This window comes from Centropristis striata, chromosome 8 (genome assembly GCF_030273125.1).
Source record: "Centropristis striata isolate RG_2023a ecotype Rhode Island chromosome 8, C.striata_1.0, whole genome shotgun sequence".
Taxonomy (NCBI): Eukaryota; Metazoa; Chordata; class Actinopteri; order Perciformes; family Serranidae; genus Centropristis; species Centropristis striata.
The window spans coordinates 18,655,370-18,669,807 of record NC_081524.1 but is presented as its reverse complement, the minus strand read 5'-3'; the positions used below and the strand labels follow the sequence as shown (position 1 = coordinate 18,669,807).

At 36.9% G+C, this 14,438-nt stretch overlaps 1 protein-coding gene across 7 annotated transcripts in view; it reads left to right on the top strand.

The window, feature by feature from the left end:
- The window catches only part of syngap1b (synaptic Ras GTPase activating protein 1b), a 224,429-nt gene extending 215,431 nt beyond the window's left edge, over positions 1–8,998 (top strand). For 4 of the 7 annotated variants that reach the window (XM_059339398.1, XM_059339397.1, XM_059339395.1 and 1 more), the window contains one exon: positions 3,338–4,829. In XM_059339398.1, coding sequence (XP_059195381.1) covers positions 3,338–3,697 — 360 coding nt within the window. In that variant the 3' untranslated portion in view covers positions 3,698–4,829. Of the gene's footprint in view, positions 1–3,337; positions 4,830–6,341 lie in introns of those variants that run through there. The other 3 variants (XM_059339401.1, XM_059339399.1, XM_059339400.1) reach the window with 2 other exon arrangements.
- Positions 8,999–14,438: the final 5,440 nt, after the last annotated feature.

Sequence of the window (14,438 nt, the reverse complement as noted above, 5' to 3'; positions counted from 1 at the left end):
CCTTTCTAGTGTCTATTCAAAAATATGAAACACAGATGTTTTGTGTGTGACTGTTGCAGCCCTCGACAAGTGAAAATGCCTCGCTTGTTCACACACACACACACACAAAATTCACTCATAACCAGCAGCCCACACAGATATATGCCAACATTTATTATTTGCAAACGATTTTTGTGTCATATACGGAGAGCTTCCTGTAACTCTTTGCATTGGGTTAAACGTTGAAATGCAGAGAAATACAAAATGATCAATGAATGCCATTGATTCTCAAGCTCCGATATTTTCAGATGTTGGCAAATATTCAACTCAGATTTTCATCACATTCAACTGAATAACCATGAATTAAATATAATGCAGTATTAGTGTTACACCTCTGGTTCTTATGATAGAAACGGCATTATAAACTGGATATTATTTTTCAACTATTTTGGATGAAAAATAATATTTTCTGCAAAGCAGCTACACACAAAAAAAATCTGAGTTTAAAGAGAACACACACAGTCACACATTTGATGCTTCCATTGACTTCCATTCAGAATTATGAACAAGAAATAAGACATTTTAGGTCCGTTTACAGGTTACAAATCTGTCTGAAAGTCTCTGGAATATTGTGTGAATTCTCTTATGATAGATTTTTTTTCCTCCCCCCTCACACACAACATTTTATTGAGCCGCTGTGTTTTCCTACACACATGAACTCACATTTCCATTCATCCCTCCCAGCACTCAGCCTCAGATAAACACTGGGAATTATGGGAAATCTCCGTATCTGACCCAATCCTTCCCTGAAGAACACTGATTAATGTGCACATGTTTTTTGTGTGTGTTTTTTCCGTGTCTTTCAGTGAATCTGTGTTTCTGATATTTATGTGTTTGTGTCGTCTGTGTGTTTTGCACCTGGGCACATTATTTGGTTGAATGGTGGTGTAGGACAGTTTGAGTGTCTGAGGATGTGTGAAATTTTTTTGTTTTGTTTGTTTTGCGTCAGAGTTAAAGTTCGTCATCTTCAGCCACACAGGGGTTCTTTTAATATAACAGACGCCCTATTTAAACTGATTAAACCGACACTTACAGCAAATGTGGTGAGGAAGATTTTTACAGTTTGCTCTATAGACATCCATCAAATTGATCGGAGATTGGAGGACATGGGTAAGAACTTGTGTGTACGATACTCTATCTGCATCATTACTATACACCTAACATTTCAGTTCTCCACTAAGTGTTTTGTGTTTCTGTCTCCAGTACCCCCAATTCTCATTAGCATAAAAAACACTTTCACACCAAGCTGTAATTGAATGCACCAAGTAATCAAACAAGACAGCCCTCAGAGAGTGAAGCAAGTTTGGTAAGTTTAAAAAAAATAAGAAAATAAAAAGGATGTCAGTAAACATTTTTGCCATGTCTTTGTTCAGCTGCTTGATTTCTTGAGTTTAATAGACATGTGTATTGGTCTACACATGCATATTAAATGGCACTGTTGGTTGTGTTTGAGAGTAACGAGACAAGTGTTAGTGGAGTCATGTTACTGGCATCCTGTAACTGTCTGTAGATACTGTAGATACTGTTCATAGCACCAGTTAGCAGCTGAAAATGTTTTCACTCATTTTGGTTCTGATTGAGAAGAGAAAAGGCCCGCTAATTCACATCAAATTTTGGGGTTTATTTTTTTTCGTTCTTCTTTTCACTTTTTTTTTTAAAGTGAAATGGAAACACCTTCCACTCACAATGGACACACCCATCAGATACAGTTTATCCAGTGATAATTTGCTTTTGATTCATTTTCTCTCCTGGATGCAGACCAAACTATCTCTCCGACTTCCTGTCTCTCCCCTCTTTACAGCACGTCATTCCATTCATGTTACAGTATTTCATACTTCTTGTATGTAAGCATTAAAGTGGTATGCCAAAGTTACATTTTTTGCAGATATTTCCAAGTTTTCTTACACGGCTCTGCGCTCAAACAGAGTCTCTGTAATTATGTCTAGACACCACACAGCAAATGTGCCAGGCAAGATAAATCAAGTGCAATTATTTCAAGAGGTTCTACCAAGAGGTCTGATGGTAAAACTGTGATTTTCAGGTCTCAAAATGCTTCTATATTTAAATTGTCTTGCAGTAGCTCTCGGATACATTAAGTACCAACATGAATAGAGTCCTCATAGTTGTCTATTGGCACAATAACCCAATTGTTTTCTCTTCCCACTGCTCCTACACAGATGTCAGTGAACAAGACTGGGAGTGAAGGCTTGCAAACAGACCTTGACATAAACTAATAATGAAACTAGCCTTGCATTGCTGTTTTTCTGCACCAATGTCGGTAAGAAAAGATGGCAAAACCAAACTTGACTTAATCCCGAATCAAAAAAGCTCCAACCCAGGATGAGCCCCGGTGCAGCAGCTGCCCAGTGCTCTGTGGTCTGTTTGGGTTCAGGTTGGACGTTTTGGTTGGTGATTTTCGCCAGGTTTGGATTTCCTGCCAGGCTATAGGTTGCACCTTTATCTTGCTTTTTTAAATTTGGCGCTGAGCTCCATGTGGCTTGACGTTTTTTTGCATGTTTTTAGTAGCAGGCTGATGCTACTATATGCTGTTAAGATGTTTATAGAAGTGTAGAGTTCTTCTATAGTCTTTAATTTAAAATAGATTTCAGCTATTATTCAAGCTCGCACATATATATTTATATATATACAGTTTATATTAAAGATGATTTGTTTTCCTGACACCCGATAAACACTCCTTGCTACTCATCCAAAGAGGATCAGGACCATTTGACCTCAAGAATTTTAATTCCCGTCCATCCCCTCTTTCCCTGTGTCCCTTCTCCTGTGCTGCCATTTTTATTGGTGTACTTCATGCATCAACTTCGTAACTCATTTGGCCTCTCTCTCTCTCCTCTCTCTGTCTTTCTCTCGCTCTGTTTTTCTTTCTGTGCGGTTCTTCCAATCCCTTATCACTTGTCTATTATTTTCCGATTCCTCCTTACTTTGCTTCTGCCATTGCTTTTACATGTACACCATTCCAACTGGTTCTTTGTACTTATCAATGTTTGACGTTCTCCCACTTCGACACAATTCGATCACATGCTTCTCTGGTGATTTTCCTCCTTGTCCTCTTCCCATCTTTTTCTCTCTCACTGTTCTTACTTCCTCCCACACTCTCACACTTCTCCAACATGTGATTTTTCCCTCTACATGTCACGCGCCTCCTCCCTTGATTGGACATCCTCCTTTACAACTCCTCACATCCCTCCCATCGCTCATTGAATGGCCTCTCTCCTACGACCACATCTCTCCCTGCTCCCACTCCTCTTTCCCCTCCCCTCTCTCTCTATCTCGCTAGGAGGACCAGCTTTCCTCCCTGGGTTCAGCAGACCCCGGTGTGAAAACTGAAGGTGGAGGGGGAGGTGGTGGAGGCGGAGGAGGAGGAGGACAAGGAGGACAAGGAGGAGAAGGAGGAGCGGTAACCGACGATCAAGGCCTCAGAGTTTCTTCCTCGGGCATTTCCTCCGTCAGCTCGCCCCACAATGGAGTCCTCCCCCAAACTGTAGACCCTCCCTCTCTACCCACTCCTCATCAACATCCTAGTCAGAATGGAGAGCTCCGTGGCAGCCAAACATCCTCCCCCATGACAACTGGAACCACCGCAACAGCAACGACAGGCATAGCAGAAGAAGGGGGAGTAGGTCAAACACAACACTGAGCCAAATCAGAGAGAGATGACACAGAGGGAAAAACACTGTCCCCGTCTTTAGCAAGACAATGCTTTGAAACTAATTTGCTGTAGATATTTCTTATTCCCCGGGCAAGAGAGAGAAGAAAAGAGTGCGGGAGACGAGTAGTAATCACACAGCTACTGTACAGTGCATAACACATGAACACACAACACAAAGGGCTCTTCAACGGACACTTGTTCTCTTAATGCTCACGCAGGAGCTTCACTTAGTATCAGTCTTGCAGGACAAGATAATGATACCTTCTCACATACTCTTTGAATCAGTCAAACAAAGCACTTGACGTACACACACCAAGCCGATATGTGAACTCCTGCTCTGTGCACTCATCGTGGCTTCACAACAATAAATACACGTAAAGGAACAAGCACTATAGAACGTCTTGCACCCCAAAGACTTCATAGTAGCCATTAGCAGGAGCTATAAGCTAGCTTATAGTGACCCTTGACTCCCATGGATGTAGGTGCATTTTAAATATACCTATCCTGAACACGCCAGGCTGCAAAATGTTTAGGCGAGAGATGTGGTGATGTAGTCTGGCTTTCTTAGTGCCTTTGAGTGTTTTTCAACAGGGTTTTCCACTAGAGATCTAATACTGAAGTAACAGATGGAGATCCAAAGTTAGCTTTGCTAGTAAGAGAATGATCTGATCTGTGGGCTGAAAACAGAGATTCAAAGACACAAGATCAAGCATCGTAGAGGTTTGAGTGACGGAAGACATTTTTGGGAACTTTTTTTTCTTTTTTCAATCTAAGGGACTTCTTGTTTTTGGACTGAGCTCGTGCAATTTTTCTCTTCTCAATCTCAGAACCGATATGTGATAAACTGGTGCTAAACAGAAACAAATGGTGCCATTTTCCAAGTCAAATGTCTGTGTCCGCCATAGCACTGCCTCTTTCATGATCCACTCACTGTCTTTTCTCTCTTTCTCTCCTTCTCGCTCTCTCTCTCTCTCTCTCTCTCCTGCGATTTGTCTCTGACAGGACTTTATATTCCCCCCAGTATGTTCTGTACGTGTCTTTGTCTTTGTTCTTTGTGCATCCTGTTGTGTTCTTATGTCCAATGGGGTTGTTGGGGTTTCCATATCTGTGTTTTTTAGAAGCGCCCTCCTCCAATCTCTGGTTTTTATTTTACAGTTAATAAAAAGCAACTAACCAGCTCAAAAACAATGGTATCGACTATTGAACGGGTTATTTTTAATTTGTGGAGAACAAACAAGCCCCAAAGTGCTATTTTCAGTTCACACAGAGAGCTAATCCTTTTAACTTTGAGTGAAATGGATGAATGAGGTTTTAAAGGTTTTAAGTTAAAACGTGTTGGTCCAGTGTGTTCATATACAGATGATACATGACTTTATTTATTAAAATCTGTTTTCTCTTTTTTTCTAAAAAAATAATGTTGCATACAAATACTAATGACAGACTAGTGATTGTCCTCTCATGTTTTCAGTTTAGGTCACATTTATCCACAGAGTGACATGATAACAAGGATCATTTTTTTGTGTGAAAAGATCATTTCAACATTTAGGTTTGCCTGCCATTAAGTGCCTGGGATAAATATATTGAGCATCCTTTGGCCAGTAGACTAGCTAGTCATCGACCAAATGCACATTATAATGCCTTGCTCACAACAATAAGAAAAAAATATATATATATATGTATATATATATATATATATATATATATATCACCCCTGATGCTTAGAGAAATTAGTAATGACATATTTTTATGTGTAGTTTCCATAATTTGAAGTTTCATTTCAAAATTAAAAAGAGTGGCATCTATTTCTGAAACCGTTTGATAACAGAGTAAACCATTTAATTTAAATTCTACTGTATGTTTTTGAAATGAACTCTTCAGTTTCTCATGTGTCAAATGCTGAAAAAATGTTTGTAATGTGTATCCATATTCCTTTCATTTTGTGTATGAACTGTCCGTTGTAAGGTTTGTCTGGATGTGAACTTTGTTTTCTGTCTCTGTAGCCTCACACACACACTGGTGTCGCTCTGAAACAACTCCGCTTGTTTAAACGTGACGAGTTGGAAAAAAAAGGGTTCACATCAGCTTTGTGTCCGCCATTTTTCTCTTTAGAGTCAACAAAATCCACTTACTTTGCAGTGTCAACACGGCCAATGCTAGCACTGTGTAGGCCGGTGCCGGTGGATCCGCTTAGATTCACGCTCTCAATGAATGTGTAACTGTTGAACCACCAAATGTTAATAATGCTAGCAGACTTACGCAGGGAAAGATTGTCTTCTTCATAGACAGCTTGTAGGGCTACTCTTTTTTTCTTGTGAAATTACTTTGTGTGTGAAGAATGTTTTAAGGATTTTAAAAAAGCAGAGGTCTAGGTTTGAACATCAGTGTCTTTTTAGAGATGTGACATCATCCGTGATTGAGAAATTAACATTGCTGTGAAAATACCTCAGTGACTCAGGTAAACAAGCAGTTGCCTCAGAGCTGAACACAAAAACTATAGAAAAAAAGAGTCCAGCTTTGGAAAAGACTGCCACCATGCAGATACTCGGTCTCTCGCTATGCTTCAATAGCACCTGATCAAGCACCCTCCCCCGTTTCTTCTCTCTCTCTGTCTCCCCTTTTTTTCTCCCCCTAGCCACTCTCAAAGCTTCATGGAGGACAATGTGGAACGTAATTGGCTGATGCACCATCGGCAGGCGTCCACAGGGTGGCATGGCCAAATGTCCAGAGCCCTCTCTCGTGACGCGATTGGCTGACAAAGGGAGAACTTGGGGCATTGGTCCCATTCTCTTTGTTCAAAGGATGGTGCAGAGCCCCAGCGGACCATGTAAGGAAATGCTGGGTTGTTTTTTTTTTTTTGTTTTTTTAACTTTACTTCTTCTTGGGCCCTCTCTCTCTGATTTGATAACAGGATTTTTTAAAAAGTGTGTTTGACGCCTCGTGGTTGGATTTTACTTTTAAAAAGGTAGGCTGGACACGTGTTGGCGTCTGTTAGCCTGCCGAGCATGCAAAGAACAGCTATGCAGTCTGATCAATCAGCAGAACGGAGGAACACAAAGGCCAAGGAATGGCGTGATGCCCCAAAAAGAGAGAGAGGGGAGGTGTATTGTGGGTAAGATGTATTTCAAAGGTGCTTGACTTCTCTTAAAATTTCAGTCAAAGCTGATTTACTTTTAGAGCATTTATCTCTCTCTCTTATAGTCTTTTCAAATTACCCTTTGATTCCTCTTCATCTACTCACTCTTTATCTATCTAGGATTCTCAAAGCATTATTTAACCGCTTCATTTTTACTCCGATTTAGACACTCAAGCTCTTTCTCGAGTCATAGTTTTTAGCTCTTCCGTTCCACTCTGTTTCAGACTTTGATTTTAAAGGAAACTAAATATGCACAGCCTATAATACAACAGTGAGTCAAACTGCTTCAGAACAAGACTCTTGCTTCAATGAAGACTTTGAAAAAACCGGACAGAATGTTATTATTTATATTTCTATGATACTGCTTATTCTTACAATAGTATATTAGAAAAGAAAAAACTCTTCATCAGAAATCTTCCGGAGCAGATATTTATTTCTTGATATAGATAGATGCCTCTATCTAATGGAAGTTCATAAATAATCCATTTTATATGAACCAAGTTTTCTTACTAAGACAATCCTGTGGAGAGAATCATTGCCCTGAAGGACTGTGACAAAAGGGACAAACTTGTGTTTTACCTACTCCCCTTACAGCAGTTTGCACGTTGCTGTGACCTGTGCCCCCTTTCTCTTGGTTATAATCATTCAAAAAAAAAAGTAAAAGTGGACGGATGTTTCTCGCCCAACAATCGCCATGGAGCTCTCCATTTACGGACGATGTGAAAGTCTTTGGATGAGGACATTCTTACAGCTATTGTTTTGTACTCCACTTTCGACTAATGTGTCTGTAGAGTTTTAACAGAGCGGAGGATGAACTCTTGGTATCAGTGTGGCCACATTTCTGCAGTCAAATTGCTGTAAAACTCCCCATTTATTTCAATGGATGGACCCCACTGACACCAGTCTGAGTTGAAATCCCTGCCATTTCCACTTACGACTGAACCGACCGACGACAGAGAGAGATATGTTAGAGGTCCTGCTAAAACGAGTGAATGTGTTTGTATATAAGTGTGCGTACTGGCTAAATCTTTGTGTATATACTGGATAAATGTGTATATATGGTATGTCTATGTGTATATACAGTTTGTTTGTATATGCAGAGTGTACAGTTATTTTTCCTCTAATGTTTCTCTCTCTTTCTATGAATAGGTCTTCTCAAGTTACCAATACTGAGGCATGGAAAGGTTTTTAAATGTACCGAGCTGTCAGAGGCACTTTGTGTGCAGACTTAGAATATCAGCAAGGTCTGTCACTTACTGCTGCGTTCTCAAAGCTCTCATACAAGAAGTAACTAATCTTAAGCTTGCACTCATTTTCTGACCAACTAAAAAGCTTTTCTAAGAAGATTTGGGTGACCAAGCAATGTTTGTACATATATAGACTAAGACAGCTTTTTTTTTTTTTTTCTTTTTTTCCAGAAACCTCCATCTGCATTTCTTTGAAAATTCTCGACCTGTTTTTGAGTTCTTGAGTATCTGACTTTCACTTTAGGTTCCTATGGTATATGTTTGCAACGGTTGTCATTCAGAGTTATATATTTATTCCGACAACCCTTATATATTTCTTGGAATTTTGTTCCCCAAATTCTGCCTCTCATGGAGCCGCCTAACCTTTTGTTAAAATTCGGTTAGACTGGCAAATCCTTCCATGAAAGTATACTGTCATTACTTAACACTGCTTGTTTTTGTATAGGTCCTTACTAAATAAGTGTGCCTCCCCTCTTATACTCTTACTAACCTTAGATCCATTAACTCCTCTGGTCACTCACTCATCTTCATACCCCTTGACAAGCCATAGCCCCCCTCCCCAAAACTCCTCTATTGTTGTTTTGACAGGACAGACATTTGGGGATTTTGTGTATATTAATGGAAGAGTGGTGTTGAAGAGTGTATTGCAGTTGTATATGGATTTGTTATGAATGTGGATATTCTGATCATTGAATTATTATTGTAATAATGATAATAATTATTGCCACTTTGATTTTGTTGATTAATTCCTTTGATGCGGTTGATGAAGATGCCATTGTTACCTTTTTCTTTTCTTTTTTTTTCTCCTTTTTTTTGGAATACACCGGAATTTATATTTTTCGGGTGGGTGAATCTGGAGATAGAAATACGTAAATAAATAAATAAATAAACAAATAATTAAATTCTTAACCTGCTGTGGAAATGTGTGTTCTGTTTCTTCATGCAAAGACTTAAATTTATATATAAATATAAAGAATGCGTCTATTTCGGATTAAAGGTGGTGAATATTTGATTTTTTTGGATTTTATATTTGTTTGCTGGGTAGTTATATATTTTTTGGGATTTGGTTATTATTATTTTTTTCAATACTGTAGAATATTTAAAATTAATGCTTTCAATTAAACCAAGAGACACATGTTGCAGTATAGTGTTTCCATTTGAGAGTCTTTACTGCATTTTGCTGTCAGTTTCTCTCCTCTCCTTTGGTCTCTGTGTTTCTCTGAGGGCGGGGCTTTGCACACACACACACACACACACACACACACACACGGTGCGGCGCAGAGAAAAAGCCACAGTGACAACTCCGAAGTCTGACAACTTGTTGCTCTTGCTTCAAATATTAGCCTCTCTGTTTCAACAATGCAAGGTTGAAAAAACTGTGTATGCCGGCTGAAATTCGACTGGGGTGCTCTGTCGGGATTAAGCTTTGAGTGGAGGAGAGGTCCGCTAGCTGGCAGGCTAATTTATGCAGTGTAAAGTGCCATAGGCTTAAACTAATAACGGTGACTAGCAGAACCCCCCTTGCTTGAAAAATTCACTGTTGATTACTTTCGAAACTCCTCAGCCAAGAAAATGGTATTCAGGACAGTCCTAGATACTATTTATCAACAACAAAACTATTAGAAACACACTAGGAAGCCACACTGTTGCAGTATATGACATTTTATCACCATGAACACACACTGTCTTTTATTTTGACATGATCCTACATACACCGTCCTGCTGCTAGGAATTATCACTAAAAATATGTATTAATCTCCAGCTAAAAATAGTCCCCAACAAATGCACTATTAACTCTGTTAAGTAAGGCTTGCTAAAATCTACAGTGCCTTGCTATTTTAGGCAATCACTGAGCCCTTTTAAGAAAAATGAAAGTGACCTTTAAGGATTTATATCTTCAGGAGAATAAACCAGCTTTGGACTGAGTGACACAACTTGGTTTTGGTCTTTTATGGAATTAGTTGACAACGACACAAAATGAAGAATAAAACACCAGAGTTGTCTTTTAAATGGTGAAAAATATTGCTTACTTTTTGTGTGGGTGTTATGTTTGGACACCTCCGTGTGAACCTTAGTGTCACAACTGACAAGTATTTGATGAATCTGTCAACGATTTTCCAGATTAATTTATGAATTTTGTCTGTAAAATATCAGAAAATTAAGAAAAATGCAAAATTTTCCTAGAGCCAGAAGTGATGTCTTTAAATTGTTGGTTTTATCTAATAAGAAGTTTACAAAAAAAACACCAAATATTTAATTTCCATTCCAATAAAATATAGAGAAGCATGCATTCCTCACATTTGAGAAAGTGGTACAAGCATTACACTCTTTATATCTGCATACTTACTGAAACAAATGTGAGGTTATTGCTCTGCTTGATGATTTTACCTTTCTTAAAGACACATTTTCCAGACGTTCAAGCTCATTCAGTCTTATTTTGTGTCTGGGTCTGTAATTAGGGCACAGGTAAGTGTTTGCAGCTTGTGGTTGCACACGGTGCTCGCTCATCTGGGTCATGTATATTTTTCCTGCTACTCAGGACTGTGATTCTTCTCTTGGTGAGCAGAGCAGATCATTTCCTTCCACTCCCTCCAGCTGAGGTGCAGAGAGCGAGGATGGCAGGCAGGATCTGGGAGCTAGGGACTGGACTGAATATAGCAAGCTTGTAATTATCCTCATCCTCCTACACTTAATCGCCTTCAGTTCCTTAGTGGGTTGGCAACTTCAGAGTTTGGACAGAGCAGAGAAAAAAACTGCACAATGGAGCAGCAATAGAGAGTTCATGCTGTGTGTCACAACAAAGAGAGCTGTGAGTTCCACCTCAACCTGCTCAAGACCTGAGCATCAAACACATTCATCATTATTCTGCCAGTTTCTGTCATGTCACATTGACCGGTCGTTTTTTCATGTCAAACTATGTATTTAATATCCCCCAAAAATGCATTTTCCTATATTATTTATGTCAGAAATCGGTAACACTTTACAATAACCAACTAAGTGAAGTTTATAGATGGTTTATAGACCAATTATTAACCATTTACAAAGTGCTATACATATTTAATCTTTACTATTTATTTTTTTCAACCAATTTCTTAAATGTATATGAATCATTTCAAAATCATTAACATACTTAATATGGTGTCAAAACTATTAATAAACTATTAATTATTATTGATCTGTTATACCATATATTTGTCATTTATAAATGATTTAGTTGGTTAAACATCAATAAATTATGTATTTACCATTCTAAATGGCCTATATCGGATTATAAATGATGTTTAAACATTAACAAACTATCTGTTTACCATTTATAAATGATGGTTATCGTAAAGTGTTACCCAGAAATCAAATTACTTTTGGTTCCTGGAGAACATCATTACATTCTGACAAATTCCAACAAACAAAATCATTACATTGTGAACCAGCACCTTAATAAAACTACCTGATACCCCATTTTACTCACATCTTTCATTGAGCTCCTTTATCCTTTATCATCATCTGTCATACCAACATCCTGTTTCCACAATCAGGAAATGCATAAAATAGCAGTACATCTCTCAAAATGCCATTCCTCTAGGACTTTAGCATTGCTTTTATAGGGATGTTAGTGACCTCTATTGGCGACCAGGAGGAATTACAGTTAGTGGCTGTGGTAACGACCAAGGGAGGAAGAAAAATCACATTCTTTAAAAGGAAAAAAAAAAGAAGTCATGCAAATGAGGTGAAATTGGGAACTAGAAACAAGTGATGCTGTGAAAGTCCTACATTCAATACTTAGTATTTTAAGTATTTTTTATGCTAATAAACTGTTGTGATTTTGAATGTGCATCTTTACAAGTATTTTTACACTACATGACCGCTACTATTACTTAAGTACAATATCTAAATACTATGGCAGCCCATTTCCTCCAATGTGATTTTTCTTCCAAAAGGTCCTGTGTGGCATTATAATGAATATACTTTCATCAAGTAATGACAAACTTCCCTGAAATAATGACTTTGTATCTCAAAATAAATACTTAGTATTGCAAAAAAAAAAAATACTTGCAACTTAACGAGAAATATTCTCAAAATAAAGACTTAGATTTGCAACACAATTAACCCTCTGGGACCACTCAGGACATTTTCAGCTATATTTGTCATTTTTCACTTTTGTTTTGGCAATCATTTTGGCTGTGATACTGCAAATGACATGATTTTTGGAAGACTATTTTTCCTTGATATATTTTGAAATTCAAATGTCAATTTTTCTAATAGGTCTATAATACACTGTGTACAAATGTACTAGCCTTTCAGACCCTTTGGGCTGAAAATGTCCACCTCCAAAAAGATGATATAAAAACTTTACAAACTAATATTTTTTTCTACTTTTTTTCTGCATAAACCTCTTAAACAACTTCCACCCAGCTCAGAACTACCAAACATTCAAATATTTTGAGGACTTTAACCCTTCGAATGCCAGTTTGAGAACATGATGTAACTTTTTCTTTTTCTTTTTTTTTTTTTTTTTAACAAAAATCACACAAAAATGTAGTTATTTTCCATATCATAAATATTTTTTGGCCGTGGCATTTTTATTTATCACAGCCTTGGATATGTCAAAGATTAGCAACAAAATAGATTTTGATGTATTTTTAGTTTTTGTGTAGCGTCAGATTTAAAATGTAAAACCCCCTTTATGGCCACTTGAGGGCAGACATTTCCACAAACACTTCCAAAAAACGCTATAAAAATATTACTAGTATATATATATTCAACTTTTTTGGGTTAAATCTTTCAATCAACTTCAGTCCTGATCAAAATTATCAGCCAAAAATTATTTATTATATGGAAAACAACTAAAAAAAATGTTCATTAAAAAAACATCAGTGACACCATGCAATCAAACTGGCATTTAAAGGGTTAAAATGCCCAAAGTGTTTAAACATTTGGTAGTTTTGAGCAGGGTGTAAGTTGTTTAAGAGGTTTATGCAGAATAAAGTAGAAAAACATATCAATCTGTAAAGTTTTTATCATTATATTTTTGGTACTGGACATTTTCAGCCTGAAGGGTCTGAAAGGGAAGACAATTAGAGTGGGCCCAGAGGGTTAAAGACTTTTTCTGAAGAATTACTTAGTATTAAAATAATGACTGACTATCTTAAAATTCTGACTAAGTATTGCAAAACAATAAGAAACTTTCTCATTATAATATTTTAGTATATCAAAATAATTACTAAAAACTGCAACATAATTAGCTGAATTTTTTTGAAAATTATTATTGTAATTCATTCTGCAATATTGCTACTATTTGAATACTATAGAAGTGTGTCATTATTATGAAAAACCTTATTCAAGTAATGACAAACTTCCCTGAAATAATGACTTTGTATCTCAAAATAGTGAGTTAGTATTACATTAAATAGAAATACTTAGGATTGCAACTTAAAGAGAAATATTCTTTAAATAATGACACAATTAAATACTTTTTCTGAAGAATGACTTGGTATCGAAATAATGCCTTAGGATCTCAAAATATTGTAAATATTGTTACATTATAAGTATCACAACATACTGAAATAATTTAATTGAATGACTTTTCAGCACATTTCACACATTTTCGAACATTTGCAAAGGCCTATGTCATGCCAAGGTTAAGATGTTGATAAAGCTTATTATTATTGTGTCATTATTTTTGAAAAACTATCTTCAAGTAATGACAAACTTTCCTGAAATAATGACTTTGTATCTCAAAATAATGACTTAATATTTCAAAAACTTACTTAGGATTGCAACTTAATAAGAAATATTCTCTAAATAATTACTTATTTTACATAATTAAAGACTTTTTCTGAAGAATGACTTAGTATCAAAATAATGACTAAGTATCGCAACACAATAAGAAACTTTCTCATAATAATGATTTAGCATATCAAAAATATTAAATAAATAAATATTCGTATCAAAATGATGACTTAGAATCGAAAAATATTGACGAATCATTACATTTTAATCAATTCTGCAATACTGTTGATATCCGAATACTATGGAAGTATGTCGTTATTATGAAAACTTTCTTCAAGTAATGGCAAACTTTCCTGAAATAATGACTTTGTATCTCAAAATAATGACTTAATATTGAAAAAATAAAAAAAGACTGGGATTGCATCTTAACGAGAAATATTCTCCAGATAATGACATTTTTCTAAATAATTGCTTATTATCAAAATAATGACTTAGAATCGAAAAATAAGGACGTAGTATCGTATTCTGATTCTGAGTTGAATCATTATTTCGGAAACGGGGGATGTGCAGACAACCTGGCAACCCCGGGGTCGCTGTGGTGAGTGTGCTCCGTACTCTCGCG